The sequence below is a fragment of the Vulpes vulpes genome, chromosome 2 (assembly GCF_048418805.1).
Source record: "Vulpes vulpes isolate BD-2025 chromosome 2, VulVul3, whole genome shotgun sequence".
Lineage (NCBI taxonomy): Eukaryota > Metazoa > Chordata > Mammalia > Carnivora > Canidae > Vulpes > Vulpes vulpes.
The window spans coordinates 14,271,302-14,294,084 of record NC_132781.1 but is presented as its reverse complement, the minus strand read 5'-3'; the positions used below and the strand labels follow the sequence as shown (position 1 = coordinate 14,294,084).

The 22,783-nt window shown below is 36.2% G+C and overlaps 1 protein-coding gene across 1 annotated transcript in view; it reads left to right on the top strand.

Annotated features, from left to right (window-relative positions):
* The window catches only part of CEP95 (centrosomal protein 95), a 34,930-nt gene that overhangs the window by 3,782 nt on the left and 8,365 nt on the right, over positions 1 to 22,783 (top strand). Inside the window, exons 4-11 of the mRNA XM_025999590.2 lie at positions 3,940 to 4,050; positions 7,331 to 7,436; positions 8,603 to 8,718; positions 12,743 to 12,859; positions 13,397 to 13,590; positions 15,427 to 15,539; positions 15,704 to 15,833; positions 16,419 to 16,572. Of these exons, the coding sequence (XP_025855375.1) occupies positions 3,940 to 4,050; positions 7,331 to 7,436; positions 8,603 to 8,718; positions 12,743 to 12,859; positions 13,397 to 13,590; positions 15,427 to 15,539; positions 15,704 to 15,833; positions 16,419 to 16,572 (1,041 nt within the window). The remainder of the gene's footprint in view (positions 1 to 3,939; positions 4,051 to 7,330; positions 7,437 to 8,602; positions 8,719 to 12,742; positions 12,860 to 13,396; positions 13,591 to 15,426; positions 15,540 to 15,703; positions 15,834 to 16,418; positions 16,573 to 22,783) is intronic.

Genomic DNA, 22,783 nt, shown 5'->3' with positions numbered 1-22,783 from the left:
TCGATCCCGGGTCTCCAGATCGCGCCCTGGGCCAAAGGCAGGTGCCAAACTGCTGCGCCACCCAGGGATCCCAGACATTGAGTTTTTGATGGACTTGGGTCTGAGATATAAGTATCCTAGCTGGTAGTTTGAAGTATGTTTTTTGTTTTGTTGTTTTTTTAAGTAGGTCCACACTTAATGTTTGGCTTGAACTCATGACCCTGAGATCCAGAGTCAGATGCTCAAGCAACTGAGCCATCCAGGTGCCCTGTTATTTAGTTATTTTAAAGCTAACATGCTGCTTGTTTGTGACAGCTAAAAATTAGCAACATCTAAATGTCCACTGAATAGGGACAGGTTAAATAAATTATAAAAAAAAAAGATAAAAAAAATAAAAATAAATAAATTATGATAGCAGAAACAAACAAAAAATTATGATAACTCTCTACAGGGCATTTGCCACTGTAGAAGATTTTTGATAATGCTCATTATGTACAATGTTCCATGTTAGTGCAACAGTCTCCAATATATATAATGTCAGAAAAATGTGCACTTGATAATAATATGCAGTGTGGTGCTACTTGTAGAAAACGAAGGTGAGGAGAATAAATAGATAGTTGATTGCTTGCAGAAGGACTCTTTCAAAGCATGTGCAAGAAACCTGTAATACTGATTGCCTCCAATAAGAGGAACTTCAGGGCTGCAGGATGAAGATGGGATGAGATTTCATTATACACCTTTTGCACTTTCGAATTTTATTTTTTTATTTTATTTCATTTTTGAGAGAGAATGTGTGTGTGCAAATGTGAGGAAGAGGCAGAGAGAGAAGGAGAGAGAATCTTAAGCATTGTGGGTGTAGGGCTCAATCTCAAAACTCTGAGATCATGACCTGGGCTAAAATCAAGAGTCAGTTGCTTAACTGACTGAGCCACCCAGGCGCCCCACCCTTGATGAATTTTAAACCTCCTGAATATATTGTCTATTCAAAATTAATAAAGTGAAATTGTGAACTCTTTCCCAAAATAAACTATATCATGCTTGTATTCTAAAGCTAACTTACCAAATATATTTATAAATCCCTATATTTTAGATAGCAAGAGAATGAGGATTATTCCAGTAAATTAATTTCAAGTAAGGAAGACAGGGAATCTGTGCGCTTGAAACTACATTTGCATCACTAAGAGAAGGCTTACACTACACTGTTGGTTTGTTCTTTGGCAGTTAAGACAGAAAAATATTAATTAGGATAAGTCATTTGCGTCTCTTAATTTAATATTGATGACAAATTTTACTGAAAATTGTCTTAAGTTTTTGAGTGGAGTTCTGGGTAAATGTGGTAAATTAGTTTGGAGATAATTCATTTTAAAGGTGATCCCAGGAATTCCCTGTTCTTCAACTTAGAATTGCTTTATCACTCGAATACGGCAAGTTTTGGCATTTGTGCTTTTTAAATCTATAGCAAGGTTGTATCTACATATACAACTTTTTAATGAAGAGCTACTCCTGACAACTCACACCCACCCCATGAAAAGTTGCAAAACTGCTTACCTCTTCTGGTATACTGCAAAGCAGCTTTTTAGTTCTTGTTTTCTGTTTAAAGCAACCATGAAGCACTGCATTCTGGTGGGCAGTCTTAGTTGCTGGGTTGGCAGAGGATGCTCCCCATCCTGGCAACTGAGAAGTTCGGAGTATGCCCTTGGGGTATACTTGTGTATCTTGTTAAGCCAGAAAAACATAAGGCTTAAGAACAAGATTTCTGTTTGCTTTAAACAGAAAAAAATTGACAAATGTTGTCCATCTGTACTAGTAGTGTAGAACATCACATTTTTGGTTTAGGCTTGTTTTGCATCATGAATGAAGTTTTGAATGGCTAGATTCTGTCAAATATCATATTTCCATTTTGCCTCTCCCTTACCGATTTGAACTTATGAGAATACAAGCATGATCTCCCAGAGGACAACCCAGGTGTAGGTGTCTTGAGTTAAATTCTGTCCATACCTGATGTTGATTAGAGTCCATTTTACGTGACAGTAAGCGTGCCAAGTTTCCAGGCTTTTACTAACCCATTTCTTGTCAATATTTCAATTTAGCATTTATTAAAAACTTATTATGGGGTGCACTTGGGTGGCTCAGTTGGTTGAAGTCTCTGAGTTCCCTCAGGTCTTGGTCCTGGGGTCCTGAGATCAACCCCGCATCAGGCAGCCCCCAGGGGGCTCTCTGCTCAGTGGGAAGTCTGCTTGTCTCTCTCCCTCTGCCCCTCCCCACTGTTCATGCTTTCTCTCTCTCTCTCTCTCAAATGCTTAAATAAAACCTTGAAAGAAAATTTATTATGGGCCAGGTATTGTGCTAGGGATTGTATAAAGTGGATGTGGTGGGAAATTGGACTGGAGAAGTTGGGGGTAAGGTGAGACTAAAAAGGGTTTTATAGGAATGCCTGGGTAGCTCAGCGGTTGAGTGCCTCTCTTTGGCCCAGGGCTTGATCCTGGAGTCCCAGGATAGAGTCCTACCCACGTCGGGCTCCCTGCATGGAGTCTGCTTCTCTCTCTCTCTGTGTGTCTCATGAGTAAATAAATAAAATCTTTAAAAAAAGGGGGGGGGTATATACATGGACAGTTTTTTAAAGAAAATTTTACTGAAGTATAGTTGAAATACAAAGTTATATTGGTTTCAGGTGCACAACATAGTGATTCCACAGTTCTGTATATTGTACGGTGCTCACTGTGATTAGTGTTATCATCTGTCACCATTTATTTTTTTTTATTTTTTATTTTTTTTATTTTTTTATGATAGGCACACAGTGAGAGAGAGAGAGGCAGAGACACAGGCAGAGGGAGAAGCAGGCTCCATGCACCGGGAGCCCGATGTGGGATTCGATCCCGGGTCTCCAGGATCGCGCCCTGGGCCAAAGGCAGGCTCCAAACCGCTGCGCCACCCAGGGATCCCATCTGTCACCATTTAATGCTTATTACAATATTACTGACATTATTCCCTATGCCTTATTTTTTTATATCTGTGACTTATTTATAATTGGAAGTTATACAAATTGAAAGTTTGTATTCATGGACAGTTTTGTTTTATTTTTTTTTTTTTAAAGATTTATTTATTCATGATAGAGAGAGAGGCGCAGAGACACAGGCAGAGGGAGAAGCAGGTTCCATGCCGGGAACCTGACGCGGGACTCAATCCTGGGACTCCAGGATCATGCCCTGGGCCAAAGGCAGGTGCTAAACCACTGAGCCACCCAGGGATCCCCCTCATGGACAGTATTTAATTAAGAAAATGGCGTGATCCAAACAATGAATAGGAGTTAACAGAAAATGAAGAACTCCTGATGAAAGTAACAAGTTTTTTGTTTTTTGTTTTTTGTTTTAAGATTTTATTTATTTGAGAGAAAGAGCAAGTAAGAGAGCACGAGGAGAGTAAGGGGCAGAAGGAGAAACAGACTCCCCATTGAACAGGGAGCCTGACACAGGGCTCAAACCCCAGGATCATGACTGAGCCAAAGGCAGACCCTTAACTGACTGAGCCACTCAGGCGCCTTAGTTTTTGTTTTATTATGTTATCTTTAGAACAAGCCACCGTCTAGAAGTAGTATCCCACAGTGTTCTCCACTGCCATTTTTTTCAGTAGCCTAATAAAGTTCTGCTTTAGATGCTTTATATTTTGGTATAAATTTTACCTAGGGTGTGTTTCCTTAAGTCCATTTACTTTGTTTCTTGATAAAGGATCGAATGTGCCAATTAATTATCAAACATTATATTCAAGGCTGCTTCCTTTGATTATTCAGACATAATCAGGCATCAGAAAATTCATGTTTTTAGTATTTATAATATTGTTTTTTCTGAGGTAGTTTATAATTCTTTTATCTTGAACAGTATTTACATGGTGATGTCTTCATTTCAAAATTATGAGGCTCTCAATTTCTTGGTTAATATTTTTAACTCTTTATTTTGTGTTTAGGAGAAAATATAGTGAAAGGAGATAGTGAATCTATTAAGAATCTGCTAGAAATATTTGATGGATTGCTGGAGTATCTTACAGAAAATATCAGTGAGACATCTCTTGAGAAAAGTAAGTTTGAAAATAGAAATTTGATTTTGTTAAAAAATTTAGTTTATATTTTATATCATGTCCCTTTTTGCCTGTTTTTGTTCATGGGAATTAGAATCACTAATGCATATTCCTGGTAAATTTAATCATAAATTAAATCACAATTCTTACTGTTCTAAGTGGTTGAAAACTATCCTAGACTGTTACCATGTCCTTTGTCAACTTGGATGTTGCTTATAAATTATTTTAAAGCTAATAAAAAAAAAAAGCTAATCTAGAATAGCTAAATTCTGGCTAAAATTTGTCTGTTGTCCTATTATTGCATGAAATTACGTACTCTATAATTTTCCTCTGTCAGAACTGCCATTTTTGTTATAATTTGGATATTGCTAAAACATTAGCAGGAAGAATTGGTGTGTTTTTTATCTTCAACCTACATTTAGGTTTGTGACAGCCTGAACATTTTATTTTAGTCTTTGAGTAACCCAGTTTCCCAAATTGTAACAATTCATTGTGTAAAAGTTTTATTTTATGGTTTTTCATAATTATAAAGATAATATCGCCATATTTTATGAAAAGTTTGTGGTTATTTAAGTGGATCAGCAGTATTTAAGAGCTATTTATAATCTTTGACTCAGTTTATCTCATTTCTAGGGATTTATCCTAAGGAAGGTAATATAAAAGGAAGGTGCTTAAAAGTCTTCATTGCAGTGTTATTGCAAAGAAGAAAAACCCGTCTTAGAAATTTGAGATGGGTTGAGTAAATAGTGCTGCGTGTTATGATTGGAGTAGTATATGGCCCATATAAGAATGGTTTTTTTTTTTTTTATAAGAATGGTTTTACTATTTTAAGGTTATCAAACAAATTTTCAGCAGTAACAAATTCTAATATGAATGAAGAGAAAAATTTCGGTAGGTTTACTCTTCCTATTTCTCTCCCTGTTGATGGTGAAATGTATGCTGTGATTATAACATTTGAAATTAACTCTAAACTCTTTAGTGATAGTTTTCTACCTTTTATCATTGTTGTTGAAAAGATTTAAAAATATGTAAGTATGACCTGGAAGGAAAAATTGCCACACAAGGTATTTTTTATTTTAAAAACTTGAGTGGTGGGATGCCTGGGTGGCTCAGTGGTTGAGCGTCTGCCTTCCAGCTCAGGGAGTGATCCTGTAGAGGGATTGAGTCTCACATTGGGTTCCCTGCATGGAGCCTGCTTCTCCTTCTGCCTGTGTCCCTGTCTGTCTCTAATGAATAAATAAGTGAAATATTTAAAGAAAAAAAAAATAAAAAATAAAAAGAGTGTTTTGAATGTGAAGTATTTTGAATGTTTAATATATGTTAAATATATGCTGAAAATAGAATCCTCTGGGAGGATTCAAAATTGCATGCCATGTTTATTGCTCTCAAGGAAGCCTATACTCAAGTCAGGAAGACAGCTGTAAATACATACAGTAGTCCCCCCCAGATGTGCAGTTTTATTTTCTGTAGTTTGAGTTACAGTCAACTTCTATCCAGAAGCAGATGATCCTTCTGACGTTTTGTCAGAAGGCCATAATAACCTAATGCTGTGTTGCAGTGCCCATTTCATTTACCTCACTTCATCTCATCACATAGGTATTTTATCTTCCCACATCATCATGAGAAGGGGGAGTATAAGACAATAAGATATTTTGACAGACCACATTTTGGTAACTTTTGTGCCAATTTATTGTAACAGCTTTATTTTATTATTAGCTGTTTTTGATCTTAATGTACCTTAGAAGCTAAACTTTATTGTAGGTATGTATGTACAGGAAAAAGTGTATAGTGTTCAGTACTATCTGGGGTTTCAGGCATTCTTTGTGAGCCTTGGAATATCCTCCTTGGATAAGTGGGGACTATTGTACAATAAAAACATTATAGAATTAAGGGAGAATGAGACATGTGAAACCTAATTCAAGGCTACCAGTAGGTATTTTGATTCTCTGTAGCTCTTTAGTCATTTTAGCAGCAAGATTAAGAGGTAGAAAATTACCATTAGGTGGAGATTGATTAATTTGAAATTTTACACTGACAGCAGCAGTTTTTACTATTGCAGGGACCATAGTGGTTTGGCCATGGATAGGGCCGTGGGGATGGAGAGAGGAACACAGAACTGAGAAGTACTTATATGTGAGTCTGGTAATAGTGAAATGCTGAGGTAGGGGGTAAGGAGGGATCTTTCGAGGGGAGGTCAGTAGAATGTGGTGAGTTTAGGGCTGCTAGAAGGGAGTTGCACAGATGGGATCTCCCTGTGTGGTAGTACCTGAGGTGGACAGTATTTTCTAAAGTCTGATTCTCCAAGTTGCTATGGCAAAATTACCTAGAGCTGAGCAGATTCTTCAAAATGCCAGTTAATAACGGGAAGTAAATATTTATTATCGTTAGGCACATCAGGTATGTATTGCAGCTCTTTCCTGGTACCTGAGCTAGCATTGTCATTTACTTAAACTGAAGGACAAGAGATTTGAAAGCAGAACTTGAGTCAGTGCTGCGTTCTGCCCCTCATTGTTTGAAGCTCTTGAAGCCTCAGTTTTCTCATCTGAAATTCTTTCATGGCTGTAGTGAAGGTCAAATTAGGTATGCATAAACAGCTTAGCACCAAGCCTAGCTGAGAGTAAACGCACAGTGAATGTTAACTCATGTTATTAAAATGTTTGTTGAATACAGAAATAGAAAAAAAAATGAAGGTGGATGTTTGAACAGGGAATCTCTAGAAATGGGAATGGGAATATCCAGAGGTATAAATATGAATCATAGAAGGTTCACCCACATACCTCCTGAAGTCACTTTGCTAGCGAGGTGCTGTCACTAGTGAAACTATATTCCTCTGATATGTGGGGTAGAATGTGATCATCTGAAGGAAAATTCCATCCAAGCCTTGATGTAGTCTGATTCTTAGGTAGGCTAGGAGAGTGATAGTCTTGGAACTTGAGGTAGGCTGACACAGTCATGTGAGGCTGAAACCACAGCCTCATCCTCTTGCCTCAGACATCCTTTACAGGTAGGGAGGTTCTAAACAACAGAAAAGGACCTACCACTTAGCTTAAAAAATAAAACATTGCTAATACAAGTAGACACTGCTTTTCAAGCAACAGTTTTGTTATCCAATACGTGCTCATCATAAGTGATGATTTGGTTCTTTCTACTTTCAAGTTCACAAGAGCCCAGTTTACTAGGAGAGGATGAGGTGCCTTACTATTCTTCCTTCTACCTACCCCTGTAACAAAATAGCATTATTAATTTTGGGGTTTTTTGGTATTGTGTTTATTCTAAACAGGTGAAACTGGACAGAGTTTTAAAGAATCCCATCTAAGAGAACCTTTGGAAGAGCCAGAAAGTACTAAGGAATCCAAGTCATCATGGAAAAAGGTTTCTTTTGGGAGGTAGTGCTCAATGTCTATGAATTTAATCGAAGCAAATTAATGCTATTTTCTTCTACAAAGAATTGAAATGGCACAGAGTATACCAGAATGGAAGCAAAAACTAGTGTGAAAACTTTAATATTTTCTCATATTTTAAGCCTCCTGAGGGAGTTTTAAGAGCCTTGAGCTATATGTAATATTTAATTTTCAGTATTAAGCACCTACTTACTTTTAAATGTTTTCCCTTGGTTATCAAAATAGTTTGTATTCCTTACAGAAAACTTGAAAGTACGGAGAATAGAAACCAGTAGAAAAAAATGAGCTCTATCATTTTAACTAAATAAGTACTTATTTGATGCTTTGTTATACGTTAGTCTTTTTTATTCTTTTGGGGTTTTTTTAGATTTAGTCATATTTATGTAATTTTGTTTTCTGCATTTAAACATTTTACACATCAGTAGCCTTCAAGTTGTTAAACCCTTTGTAGTAGTTTTTAATTACTGTATAGCAGACCATTCATATGTGTGCTTTATAATTGGCTAAACCACTCCTCTAAGGTGGAGGTGGCTATTCCTGTTTTTTTGTTGTTGTTGTTGTTGTTGTTTTTTAAACATCCTACATTTGATGGTAGTTCTAACTAGCGGTTGAATATGATGCTATGGCTTTGTTTTAAATGTCTGATTCTCCATTTTTTCATGGAGTTTGTCATGATTTGAAAAACCCAGGCAGTGCTTTCCTATTCAGGTGTAGTACATCGTGGAAAACATGTCTTAAGGGAGATCACCATATGATGACTTTCTTGACTTTATTTTTTTTTTATTAGATTTTTTTTTAAAGTGCAAAAGTGAAACAACACAAGAATATTAATGCAAAATTAATACCCTACCCAGACTCTACTCCTACATCCCTAGAGTATCCAGTGTTTATTGTTCTTTGTGTATTTTCCAATGCATTTAATCCCTGACACTTTCCACACAGTTATTTCCACCATACATACATCAGTCAAAACAGATAAGCAGCAAGTGAAAAGCAACAGAAGGGAGTGGAGTGTCTTGCCCTTTTTCTGCATATTGCAATTAGTCTCATTACCCATAGGTAGGCTGTTTGAAGCAACTCTTGGGGTCCTTCTTGGTAGGGGCCCCTCTGTGGTTAGGCCAGGTCCTAAATAAGTAAGGGAACTCTTTCAGGTGCTCCTTGTCATCAGAGGCTTTGGGCCCCTCTTGGGATGGAGATGAAACAGAATCCACCGGTGAAATAATTCGACTTGGAGATACCGCACACACTTTTTCTCTAAGAAGTAATGGTAAGTAATTAGATACCAGTTAGTTATTCAACATCTAACTATAAAAATATACTTAGGAATGTTTTATAGTTGAGAAGAACATAGAAAGCTATAACTTGACATTAGAATTGAATTTGTAAGAGTATACCACCATTATCCTAAATATGAACAGTTAACCTGAAATCAGTCAAGGAGGAGTCACAGGCACAATGCAAGCAGGTAGATGCAAGTTTGTCTTGTAATATATGGGACTTGATACTCTGGGAAGAGAATTCTGGATGCAACTTAATCATCCACTTACACTCAGGTTACTCCCTAAGTGTAGCTTCCTTAACTGGGTGACTTACTCTTTTCGTGGTTTCAACCAAGAAGCCTGTATATCATCCAGTGGCAATTTTTCTGCCAGGTGTCAGGCCACATTTCTAATAGTCTGCTGCTTATATACAGTAAGCCTAAGTATCTTTCAGACCCATTTTGAGCGTCCCATCTTGCTGTCCTCCAACATCTCACTCCCTGTCCTCCCTACCTTGGTTGCCATGCTCTTTTCTGGCATCCTATTGGAGTATTCTTCCTTCCTTTCTATTCCTGGCAAATTTACAAAGCCCAGCCTCCCCCATGTGCCTCAGGCTCTAAGGCTCTGTATTTCTACAGTGTGGCCCTCTCACCTTATTTTGGTAATAGCATTCTCACATTGCATAGAAATTTTGAGTATGTCATGAGTTTCAGGGACAGTAGCCACCATACTCATTCAGCACATGTTTAATGTTTTCCCTGTGCCAAGCAGGGGTGTTACAGTGATAAACACAATAGACACAAATTCCTTCCCTTGTAGAGCTTACATTCTACTTGTGGAGGCAGCCAATAAGACAAATAAGTGAAATATATAGTAAAATTATTCATATTCACCTTAATATTCCAAAGCTTTGCAAAACACCAGGCCCGCAATAAGTTGTGGGGGTTTTTTTAATGGAAGAACAGGAATGCTAGAGAGGAATTAAGTGTATTAAATTGGGAATCCAGTGACCAAGTTCTTATCCAGACTCTGCTACTAGCTGTGTGACTTTGTCAGGGCCCTTATCTTTCCTGAGCCTCAGTTTCTTAATGTGTGAAATCAGAGAATTCCACAAAACCATCTCTGAAATCACTCTCAGCATTAATACTTTGATTGCAAAGAATAGACACTGAATTCCAGTGTTCAAAGAACCTAAGTCTGGCAGGTTAGACAGTAGACCAAAGACATGTACTTGCTACTGGGAGGAGCAAAGTAATGTGATGACCAAAAGTCAAGTGTAGGTAATACTGTTTCTTGAAGGAAAGAGAGTAGGATTAACAGAAGGTGGAAGAAATGGTGATTTTAGAGATGGTGTTCTGTGATAGCAATTGCCATGTAGAAAGGTACTTTTTTCTGTAAAAAGTGAATTGTTTTCGGATTTTAACTATTCAGATTATAATACGATTAAGGCAAAAGAAAAAAGATTAAGAGAAAAGCTAGGCTAAGGTCTTTGGGTTTAATGTCATAAAGGACTATGGTAACTTCCTTTTATATTTGGATTTAAGTCTACAGATTAACTCATCATATACATTTATGGGCATCTAATTTAGGCTTTGATTCCTGGGCTGTTGAGATAATTGACATGTACCATTGTTAGTTTGAGATGTACAACCTGATAATTTTATGTTTACATATATTGTGAAATGATCATCGCAGAAGTCTAGTTAATGTTTGTCACCATTTATAGTTGAAATTTTTTTTCCTTGTGATAACTTTTAAGATCTAGCCTCTTTGTATATTTATAGTCCCATGACTTATTTAACTGGAAATTTGTGCCATTTGACCATCTTCATCCATTTTTTCTACCCAGGGCCACCCCCTTTTCTTAATGAAATGTTACATACATTTATTATATAGATATTTAGTGAATATATTAATGCTTACAGTAGACAAGTTTTAGGACATATTTAGCAATATGTCCTAAAACAATCTCGAAATTATGAGGTAAGATTTGAGTGTATCACTTTCAGTCTGACAGAAGTTCCATATGGTAACTAAGCATGAGATTTTAAGAGAAATTTCATCAAAAATGAAGAGCATATGAGTTACTTGATCATCCAAGAAAAAATAAGCCCAGGTAAAACTGAATTAGCCTCAAATCAAACTGATGACAAATTCAGTTTGGGTAATAGAGAAATTGTGGATGGACCATATTATGAATTTTGAACATTAGATCTTAGATGCTTTTCATGTAATTAGGAAGTTATACAGGGAGATTCACATATTTTAAACATTTTGATATGAAAATGGCCATATTGCACTGGATTATAGAAAAGGAAAGCACAAAAAGATGTATTTGCTGGTTTTAAGAAGGCATCAAATCAGCGTCAGAAATGTTGAAATACACAAGTATCTTGGAATAAATTGCGTGGAGTTTGGGGTCTGTGCAACGTGAATTTTTCTGTTTGTAGAGATTGTCAGTTGACCATTTGGTAACAGTGGGTTTTCGGGGTGCATTCTCAGACCTTCCAAGTAAGGAATACATTTATGGTGAAGTTTTTCATTAAATTGGAGAAAAGTAAATAGTCATTTGGAGAGGGGGTTCTTAAGTCCATTCTGTTTGTGGGAAGTTTGTGTACTTAGATTTCTAAAGGAGCAAAGTGGATAATTCCTCAATTTCAGAAAAATTTACTGTAGCTTTCTATGTAATCTTATAAAGCTGATTTAAAATAAAAAGCATTTAAAATTAGACAAAACAATTTGATCTGTAAGCTTTTTTATTATGGTATCAGCCAAGATTCCTAGCTCAGAGAAAGGCAAATACCAAAGAATTTCACTTATATATGGAATCTAAAAAATAAAGCAAATGAAAACAAAAAGAAGTAGACCAGAGAACTTATGGTTTCCATACTGGAGAAGGTGGGGGGAATAGGTAAAAAAGAAATAGATACAGAGAACTGATGGTTTCCATACAGGAGAAAGTGGGGGGGAATAGGTAAAATGGGCAAAGTAGAATAGGAGGTATATAGCCTTCCAGTTATGGAATGAGTAAGTCACAGGAATGAAAGGTAAAAGAAATATAGTCAACAGTATTAAAATAACATACAATGACAGATGGTAGCTATGCTTATGATGAGCATAGCATAACATACAGAGTTGCCAAATTACTATGTTGTACACTTGAAACAAGTATAATATTGTGTGTCAACTGTACCTCAATTAAAAATTACTTAGTTTGATTACACTTTATAAGATCACATAAGATGCACATTAGCATATCTGTAAGGAAAGAAATTAAAATGTTAACAGTGGTTTCTTTAGGTCAGAGGTTGGCAAACTATGGCACAAGATCCAAATGACTCACCAATTATTTTGTTGATGGTTTCCTTCTCTGTGCAGAAGAAGATTCTTGTAGTCCTAATAGTTTATTTTTGCTTTTGTTTCCCTTGCCTGAGGAGACATATCAGAAAAATGTTGCTAAGGCTAATGTCGTAGAGATTACTGCCTGTGTTTTCTTCTAAAAGTTTTATGGTTTCATGTCTCACATTTAGTTATTTAATCCATTTTTAGGTAATTTTTGTGTATGGTGTCAGGTACTCCAGTTTCATTCTTTTGCAATGTAGCTGTCCACTTTTCCTACCACCATTTATTGAAGGGACCAGTTTTTCCTTATATTCTTACCTCTTTGTTGGAGATTAATTAATTGACCATATAAACTAGTTTTTTTTTTTTCTGGGCTCTCTATTCTGTTATTTTGATCTGTGTATCTATTTCTGTGGCACTTCTTTTTCTAAAGCAAAGTAATATGATGTGAAACTTTGCTTTTAATTTGAATAAGTGGAAAAAAAATTTGTATAATTGGTTCTGGACTATAGAACTAGAGCTTCCTCTCTGATCATTATTAATAGTAATGGGAAGTTTGGGCAATCAGACCAACATAGTTCAATGATCATGTCATTCCTGGGATTTTTAGCCTCTGGGTAAAAAAATTCTTGGTTTTTAGTATAACATTCAGCAAATAAACAATTCTACACGTAATACCTTCTTCTCTAGGTGCCGCTGGCCCCAGTGAAATGCAGTCCAAAAAAGCCTTAACCATGTCACGTGAAGAAATGCACCCTCCCTCATCTAGTTTTTTGTCCAAGAGCAGGACATCCTTTACTGAAGACAGTGAGTAGTAATGCGTTGTTAGACTATTGCTATGAGTTAGAGACAATAGTTCCTAAGATAGTTTCTGTTGCTATTAGCCTTTTTACTTTTGTTGCTTTATACTTGCTGTGATTCTTTTTGGTTTTACGTGATCATATTTGTAAATGTTTGGTAATGAATTATGAGCTCTGATTTCATAAAATAGGTTTTGGTCATATGTTTTGCATCCATATTCTTCTCTTAAAGACTTTAGGATAATTAGAATCTCTAATATACATACTAGTATTATCAGTTGATGGTCTTCAAATTATTAGGGAATGATAAAATATAGTCATTTGAAAAATACTCTCATTTCTTACTGTTCTCTCTGAGATTTTACTTAGTATTACATAAATCATTGTTATGGCTACCTAGTTTTATAACCTGTGGATAAACCATCATTTTTATGTAGCTATCCTCTAGTCATTTAGGTTTTTAGTATCTATAGGTATGTATACATAATAAACGATATATTTTTTAGAGTTTCACCTTAATGTCCACTTTATTTTTGATAACTAGTGGAAATTCCTTCTGTGGATGTGATTCCAAATGCTAGGAAGCTCGGGGAGCCTATTCGATCAGCTATTCCTTTGCATCCACCCTACCACCCTTCAGAGCCTAGAGCACCCTGTCCCATAGGAAAAGAATACTTGCGTTCAAGTCACATCTCCCCTGCCATGAATTCTACTGGAGAGAGCACAGCATTTTCTGTGGTAAGTGGAAAGGCTTGCTTTTGAGTAGGTAGAAGTCCATAAATTTAAAGAGGTCTACTAGAATAGTAATCAAGGATACTCCACTAATGAGCCCTATATTTCTCAAGCCTTACCTCTGTGTATACCTACATGTTCTTACTTTAAGACAGTAGGGATAAATGTATAAAAAGGAAAATAGTATTAGGTGTTTATTTTGTGTCATGCATAGTTCTAGGTTTTTGCAGGTATTGAATAATATACTCCTCACAACAGCTATGGAACAGGTATGATTTTTATTTCCCATGGGAAAGCTGTTACAAAGAGATTAAATATCTAAGTTCAGGTACACAGGAACTGTAGAGTCAGGATTTAAACTCAGTATTCTAGTTTTAGAACCCATATTCTGTGTCCTTAGTTAAATCACTTAAACTTTTATAAGAAAGTATGAAAAACCATACACCCATATTCCTATTATCCAGTGTGAACTGCTGTTAATACCTTGGCCTATTTGCTTCCACTCTTTGGGGAAAAAAAAAAAAAACAAAAACCTTTTTGTAAAGTTATCCTGTCCCTATCCGCCTAGAAATGAACAGCTAGGGACATATGCAAAAGGTGAATTTTTAAACAATGGTACATTCTCATTATTAAAAATTCAAACAGTGCATAAAAAGTGTAAGGATGAAATAAGCATCATTAGCATTAGGTGGCCATAATAAACATTCTGTACACCTGTTCAGATAGAGTGGGTGGATAGATAAAAGGGATCATAAGATAATGGTTACATTTGGAGGAGTTTTAGGGGAGGATGGTAGAAGGGCTTCTGAGTTGTTGATAATATTCTATTTCCTAACCTGAGTGGCATTTAAGTGTGAATGCTCATTTTGAAATAATTCTTGAGCAGGACACTTCAATAAAAAGTTTTTAAAAATGCAATTGTATTATAGTTGTTTATACTAAAAAGTGTTTAATTTTACTTTGGTAGAAGAACAAGATAAGTGAAATTGAAGAGATTCTTAAATGTCAAATGTTTCTTCATAAGATTAACTCTGAGATTAAGAAATAAATTGTTTAATGAGGCACCTGGGTGGCTTACTCAGTTGGGTGTCCAACTCTTGAGTTCATCTCAGGTCATCTTGGAGTCCTGGGATCAAGCCCTACATGGGGCTCTACACTCAGTGGGGAGTCTGCTTGGGGACTTCTCTCCCTCTCCTTTCCCTCCCCCTCTCCTGTGTACTTGCAAGCACACGCACATGCTTGCTTGCTCTCTCTGAAAGAAATAAACCTTTAAAAAAGAAATCTATTAAAAACATTGAGAGTATATATTCATATTTTGGAAGGCATTATCTTTATTTAAGTATTTCAATTACAGACAGTTTCTATTGACTCTTTTTTCGGTAAGATTTTATTTATTTATTTGACATAAAGTGAGAGAGAGCATGTGCAGGAACAGAAGGAGAAGGAGAAAGCGTGATAAGCAGACTCCATGCCCATTGTGGAGCTTGATGCAGGGCTCAATCTCATGACCCTGAGATCATCATGATCTGAGCAAAAATCAAGAGTCAGACTAGACTCTTAACCCACTGAGCCACCCAGGTACCCTGACAAATGTGTTTTTTAAAAAGTCAAACGGGTGCTCAGCTGGCTCAGAAGAGCATGTGACTCTTGATCTTGGGGGCATGAGTTTGAGCCCACATTGGGTCTAGAGATTAATTAAATAAATTAAAAACTTAAAGTAAAACATGGTGAATAAAAGGACTGAACTTTGTCCCACAGGTTCTCCCCTTTCCTCCCATCCAAAATGTTTTTATGTGCCCTCTTTGTAGCTTTTTCAAATCAATTCTCTTTTGTTTTTAATAGGAATCAGATAATAGAGTTGTCTTAACTTCTAAGTCGCCTAAAGATAGCAAACAGGAAATTTGTTCAGCTCAGATCCAAGGCCCTCGGACAAGGAAGCTTCCCAGAGGAAAAAGGTAACCTTACTTATTGCAGTGTTTTCAGTCTGTTTGCAAAGGGATTTGAAGAAAGGAGTATATTCTCCAAACTGAGCTATGAAGACCAGTATGAAATCTTTGTTACAGCATGCATTACACAGCACATTTGGCTACTTAAATGTCATGTGGTCATTTTGTTACAGATATGACAGCAGACCTACAGTCTCATCCTGGGATTCAACCTTCTCCCAGAGGCCAGGAAAGAGGTTAACAGAACAAGAGTTATATGCAGTTTCTGAGAAACTCTCTCAACGGCTCTCTGAACTAGATTGGGCAAGTCTTGTTTTTTATATCTATATCGAGACTGCCATAGTTGGTGAGTATTTAAGTGATTTTCCAATTAAAGATGAAAGCTAAGTAAGCTAATGTACTAAAATTAGTTGTGTCTTAGTTACTGTGAAAATGTTCCATATATCAGGCAGGTAGGACACAAGATGAGAAGTCATCTCTTGGCCTTTCATGGTATAACCAAATTTGGTACAGGTTTATCCTGATTTTTATTGAATTCTGATGAAAATAATCATTCTATTTGATTACATTAAAACTTTTATTTTTAGATACATCTAAGACACATTTGGTATAAATTCGATCTCTTGATTTCAACTCCCAGAATCCAGTATTAACAGTTGAGGGGTATCATTGAATAAATGTATTAAGTCCTTATGTGATTTACTCTGAAGTCTATTGAAACTGAATATTCCAGTAGCAGTGATATACACCCTTCAGAAACTAAACATACATAAGCATCCAAATGTTCTTAGTGCCTAATTAGGAGAAGAAGCTTTGTGAAGATTCTGTCTGCTGTTCCCAACGTGCATTCTGCTAAAATCAATGAAAGGTGTTGTATTTTCTCAATAGATGTTAAAAAGTGCCCTGGGTGATCGAATTAAAGAAAAGACTGACTATAAAGAAGATGATATTGGAAATGAAGAGATGGAGAGTGGGAAGGATGAGACACTGTCTCAGCACAGTGACAGCATCATGGAGTGTGGGTCAAAGAAGCGAAGACCAGGTACCTCCCCAGAGAAGCCAGGATAAGGATGTTCCAGGGACCCATTTAGGACTTCCATTTGTCTATGACTGGATTTCTCATTTTAAATATTTCAAAGATATATAGAAGGATCAAAAATAATAATACCTGCATCTTCACCATCTAAAAGCATATGTTAATAATTATACATACTTTACACTTTTTGCGTTTAAAAATAAGAGTTGAAGTCTCCTCTTTCCTCGCCACAGTCCATTTTTCCCCTCCTTCAAAGAAACGACTCTCAAAGTTTGTATCTTCATATCCTTGTTTTTATTTTTTTATTTTATTAAGATAGAATTGACATAAAACATTGTGTTCACTGAAGGTGTACAGTATAATGATTTGGTATATATTGCAAAATGATTATCACAGTAAGTTTAGTTAACATCACTTCACATAGATCCACATTTTTTTTCTTAAAACTTGTAAAATGGGATTTTTTGCAACTTTCAGGTAACTAAAGTCACCATACTGGATGTTATATTCTCAGAACTTACTTATCTTATAACTGGAAGTTTGTACCTTTTGACCATCTTCACACCCACCTCTGGCAACCACCAATGTGTTCTCTGTATTTTTTAGTTTGTTTTTAGATTCCACACGTATATGAGGTCATACATTATTTGTCTTTCTCTGTCTGAATTATTTCACTTAGCATAATGCCCTCAGGCCCATCCATGTTGTTACAGATGGCAGGATTTCCTTTTTTTTTTTCCCCTATGACTGAATCATATTCTTTTATGTATGTTTTTTTCTTTATCCATTTATCTGTGCATAGGTGGGCACTTAGGTTGTTTCTGTATCTTGGCTATTGTAAATAATGCTGCAGTCAACATGGAGGGTACATGTATCTTTTTGAGGTAGTGATTTCTTTACTTCTGGGTATAATTGCTGGGTCATGTGGTATTTTTAATTTTGATTTAATGAAAAGGCGGTGTACCAAATGGGAGAAAATACAAATCAGATATCTGATATAGAATTAATATCCAAAATATATAAAGAATTCCTACAACACAATAGCAAAAAAAAAAAAATTCCAATTAAAAAATGGGCATCTTTACATTCCTGTAATCTCACTTCATTATGGTGTGTGATCCTTTTACTATACGATTGGATTCAGGAGAGCTTAAGTGGCTCAGTTGGTTAAATATCTGACTCTTGGTTTTGGCTCAGGTCATGATCTCAGGGTTTTGAGATCAAGCCCCACACCCACAATGCTTAAGATTCTCTCTCCTTTTTTTTTTTTTAATTTATTTTTTTATTTTTTAATTTATGATAGTCACACAGAGAGAGAGAGGCAGAGACACAGGCAGAGGGAGAAGCAGGCTCCATGCACCGGGAGCCCGATGTGGTACTTGATCCCGGGTCTCCAGGATCGCGCCCTGGGCCAAAGGCAGGCGCTAAACCACTGCGCCACCCAGGGATCCCCTCTCTCTCCTAATTTTGGCCTTTTGTTCTTTTTTTCCTGCTTCCAAGGAATAAGATTAGGTGGTTTGAGACCTTTTTTCTCTTTTTTTTTCTCCCAATTTTATTGAGATATGTTGACATACAGCACTGTGTATATGTACTGTACGATGACTGGATTGACATATCTTGTGAAATGATTATGACAGTTAGTTGACACCCATCATCTCCTATAGATCAAGAAAAAAAAAGGGTTTTTTTGCTTTTGTGTTGAGAACTCTGTAACTTTCATATATACCATACAGTGGACCTAACTTGTTATTGTGTTGTACATTATATTACCAGTACTAATTTATCTCATAACTGAAAGTTTATACCTTTTGACCACTTTCACCAAATTCCTCCCCCCACCTCTTGCCTCTGTTAACCAGAAATCTGATCTTTTTTCCTATGAGTTTGCACCCCACACACACACCTTTTTTTAAAGATTCCACATGTAAGTGGTTTCTTTTTTTCCTTACAGATCGACATATAAGTGAGGTCATACAGTAATTCAGGGTCCATCCATGTTTCCACAAATGACAGGATTTTCTTACTTTTTAAGGCTAAATAATTCATCCATCATTGGACACTTAACATTTCCATGTCTTGGCTACTGTAGATACTGCTATGAACATGGGGTAGCAGATAATCTGTTCCACAGTTTTTTGTTTTTTGTGGATATATTCCAACAGATGAAATTGCTGCATCATATGGTAAATTCTGTTTTTAATTTTTTGAGGAACTTCCATAGTGTTTTCTATGGTGGTTGTACCAATTTACATTTCCTCCAACAGTGCACAAGGGTTCCCTTTATTCCGTATCCTCTCCAATGCTTGTTGTCTTTTGATGGAAGCCATTCTAACAGACACAAAATGATATTTCATTATAGTTTTAATTTGCATTTCTGTAATAATTAGTGATATTGAGCACTTCCTCATGTTCCTGTTGGCCATTTGTAGATCTTCTTTGGAAAAATGTCTGTTCAGTTTCCATGACCATTTTTAAATTTGTTTGTTTCTTTACTATCAAGTTGCAGTTCTTTATATAGTTTGGATATTAACCCTTTGTCAGATCTCTAATTTGCAAATATTTTTTTCTCATTCCAGAAGCTTTTCACTTTGATAAATCCCACTTAACTGTTTTTTATTTAGGTGTCATGTATCTTTTTTGTTTTCTCATATATTCATTTATCACTTTGAGCTTCCATCTTAGAACTGCTCTTGCTATATCCCATAGGTGGTTTTTGTTTGTTTTAAATGGGTTTTATTTTGTTTATTTTAGAGAGCAAGCTTGTGCAGTGGTGGGTGTGGGGAGGGGCAGTGGGAGAGGGAGAATCCCATGCAGGCTCCATAGCCAGCACAGAGCCCTAGGCGGGGCTTGATCCCGAGATCCTGAGATCATGACCTGAGCTGAAATCAAGAGTTGGATGCTTAACTAAGACATCACATAGTTTTGATATATTTCCTTTTCCATCTGAAGATTTTTTAAATTTCTCATTTGATTTCTTCTTTGACCTGCTAGTTGTTCCATAGCATATTGTTTAATCTCCATATATTTGTGAATTTTCCAGTTTTCTTGTAATTGCTTTCTAATTTCATAACATATCAAGTGTCAGAAAATAGGCTTGATATGATTTCAATATTAACTTTATTATGACTTGTTTGGTGGCCTAGCATATGCTTGGTCCTGTAGAATGTTCCTGTATGCTTGAGAAGAATGTATATTCTGGTACTTTGGGATGGAGTGTTCTGTAAATGTCTATAAATGTCTGTTAAATGTTGTATTGCTATTTCTCCTTTGTATTTTAGGTTTGTTAATATTCACTTTACATATTTACATGCTCCTGTGTTTGGTGCATAAATACTTGGAAATGTTTATACTCTCTATGAATTCATCCTCTTGTTGTTATATAATGATTTTGTCTCTTGTTACAGTCTGTCTTGAAGTCTGTTTTATCTGATAGAAGCATAGCTACTACAGCTTTCTTTTGGTTTCCATTTGTGTGAAATATCTTTCATTTTGTGTGTGTCCTTAAGGCTTAAGTGAGTCCTGTATAGTCAGCATGTAGCTGTGTCTGTTTTGCTTTGTTATCCATTCAGCCACGCTGTGTCTTTTGATTGGAAAATTTAGTCCATTTACATTAGAAGTAATTATTGCTAGGTGTCGACTTAGTGTTGCCATTTTGTTCTATGGCTGTTTTGTATTTCTGTTCTTTTGCTCTCTTTGTGATTTGATGATTTTGCTCTAGACTTCTTTATCTGTAGTGTATCTATTATAGGTTTTCATGTTATGGTTACCTAAAGCCTATATAAGACATCTTGTAGGGGATCCCTGGGTGGCGCAGTGGTTTGGCGCCTGCCTTTGGCCCAGGGCGCGATCCTGGAGACCCGGGATCGAATCCCACGTCGGGCTCCCGGTGCATGGAACCTGCTTCTCCCTCTGCCTCTCTCTCTCTCTCTCTGACTATCATAAATAAATAAAAATTTAAAAAAAATTTAAAAAAAAAGACATCTTGTAATACTCAATTTTAAGTTGGTAACAACTTAAATTAGAACACATACTAAAGTTCTGTGTTTTTACTTTTCCTGCTCCCATACTTTGTTCTTGATGTCATAATTTACATATTTTTGTGTATTCATTAACAAATTATTGTAGTTATTTTTGCTACTTTTGTCTTTTAACCTTCATGCTAGATTTATATGTGATTTACCCACCACTGTTACATTAGACTTTTCTGAATTTAACTATATATTTACCTTTACCAGTGAGATTTATATTTTCATATGCTTTCCTATTACTAAATACCACCCTTTTATTTAAAGGAGCCTCTTTAAAATTTCTTGTAAAGCTGTTCTAGTGTTAATGAACTGCTTCAACTTTTGCTTGTGTGGAAAACTATTTCTCCAGTTCCAAAGGACAATTTTGCTGAGTAAAAGTTTTGGTTGGCAGTTTTTCTCTTTCAGCACTTTTTTAAAAAAAGATTTGTATGTATGTATGTATGAGAGATAGATAGATAGAGAGGGAGGCAGAGACACAGGAGAGGGAGAAAGAAGCAGGCTCCATTCAGGGAGCCCAACGTGGGACTAGATCCCGGGACTCCAGGATCAGGCCTTGGGCTGAAGGCGGCGCTGAACCGCTGAGCCGCCGAGCCACCAGGGCTGTCCTCTTTCAGCACTTTGAATAGATATTACTCCCTTCAGGCCTGCAAAGCTTCTTCTGGAAAATCTCAGGAGTGGTATGGAGGTTCCCTTGTATATAACAAGTTTTCTCTTGTTGCTTTAAAGATTCTCTCAAATTAAATTTGGCAGTTTAGTTATAATATGTCTTAGTATGAGGTCTTTGGATTTATCTTATTTGAAAGTTTCTGGGCTTCCTGGGTTTGGATGTCTCTTTCCTTTGTCCAGGTTAGGGGAGTTTCCAGCCATTACTTTGAATTGGCTTTCTCTTTTTCTCTCTCTACTGGGACCCCTATAGTGTGAATATTGGTCTTACTTGATTGTGTCCCACAAATCCCTTAAGCTATCTTCAATCTTTTTTATTCATTTTTCTTTCTGCTCCTCTGTTTGGGTAAGTTCCACTGTCCTGTCGTTAAGTTTGCTAATCCTTTCTTCTGCTTTAGCTAGTCTGCTGCTGAACCCCCCTGTATTGAATTTTTCAATTTAGTTAGTATATTTTTAAATTATATAACTTCCGTCTGGTACTTTTGTTTATTTTCTCTTTGTTGAAATTCTCACTTTGTACACACATTGTTCTCCTGATCTTGGTGAGCATCTTTATGACCACTGTTTTTAAGTCTCCATCAGGTCTAAAGCCCTTCTTTCTGTTTCACTAAGATTTATTTGAGGTTATCTCACTTTTTTTTTTTTAAGAACATACTCTTCTTTTTTCTTCATTTTCCTGTCTGTGTTGGTCTCTGTGCACCAGGTAAAACAGTCGCCTCTCCCAGTCTTGAAGGAGTAGTCTTATGTAGGAGATCAGTCTTAACATTAAAGCACGTTCCTAGCTCTTGGGTGTCTCAAACCTTTGTGATTATCCTAACTACCTTGTTTGTTCTTAATGGCTCCCAGGAGATGAGGGTGTGCCAAGGCCCCTTTCAATGTAGGTTTTTTTCTCATTCACCTGAGGTATAGGAGTCATTCATCTAGTTTCCAGATTCCCTTCTGAGGGAATTATTCAATATGTAGCTGTAGATTCAGAGCATCTATGGGAGGAGGTACATTCAGGTGCCTTTATATTGCCATGTTAAACCGGAACCTTCTCATTCCTGTTTTTATACTGGTAACAGCTCTTACTTACTCTGTTATTTTACAACTTTTTTCTGTTAGTATTGTTTTGAAAATCTGAGTTTATGCAATATACTCCATTTGTATAATGGAATCCATTGCATGGATGGACTATAGATTGCAAAATCGTAGTTATGAAAAGTAGAAACCTGTAACATGTAAAAATTTCTCTAGAATCTTGGGGCTTAGTTGTAGAGCACAGGACTCTTGATCTTAGCATTGTGAATTCAAGCCTCATGTAGAGGATAGTGTTTACTTTAAAAAAAAAAAGTTTCCCTAGGATCTATATCTAGTAGAATTGCTTTTTACTCCAAAAATACTCTTTTCTCTTGATCATTTCATCTTTCTCCCCTTAAACTTTCCTAGGTAATCTCAAAGTAAGCCTCACCTAGTTACCTACATGTTTCCCTTACTTAAGATACACATACATACCATACCCAATTTTGAAAATTCATTTTAAGTTA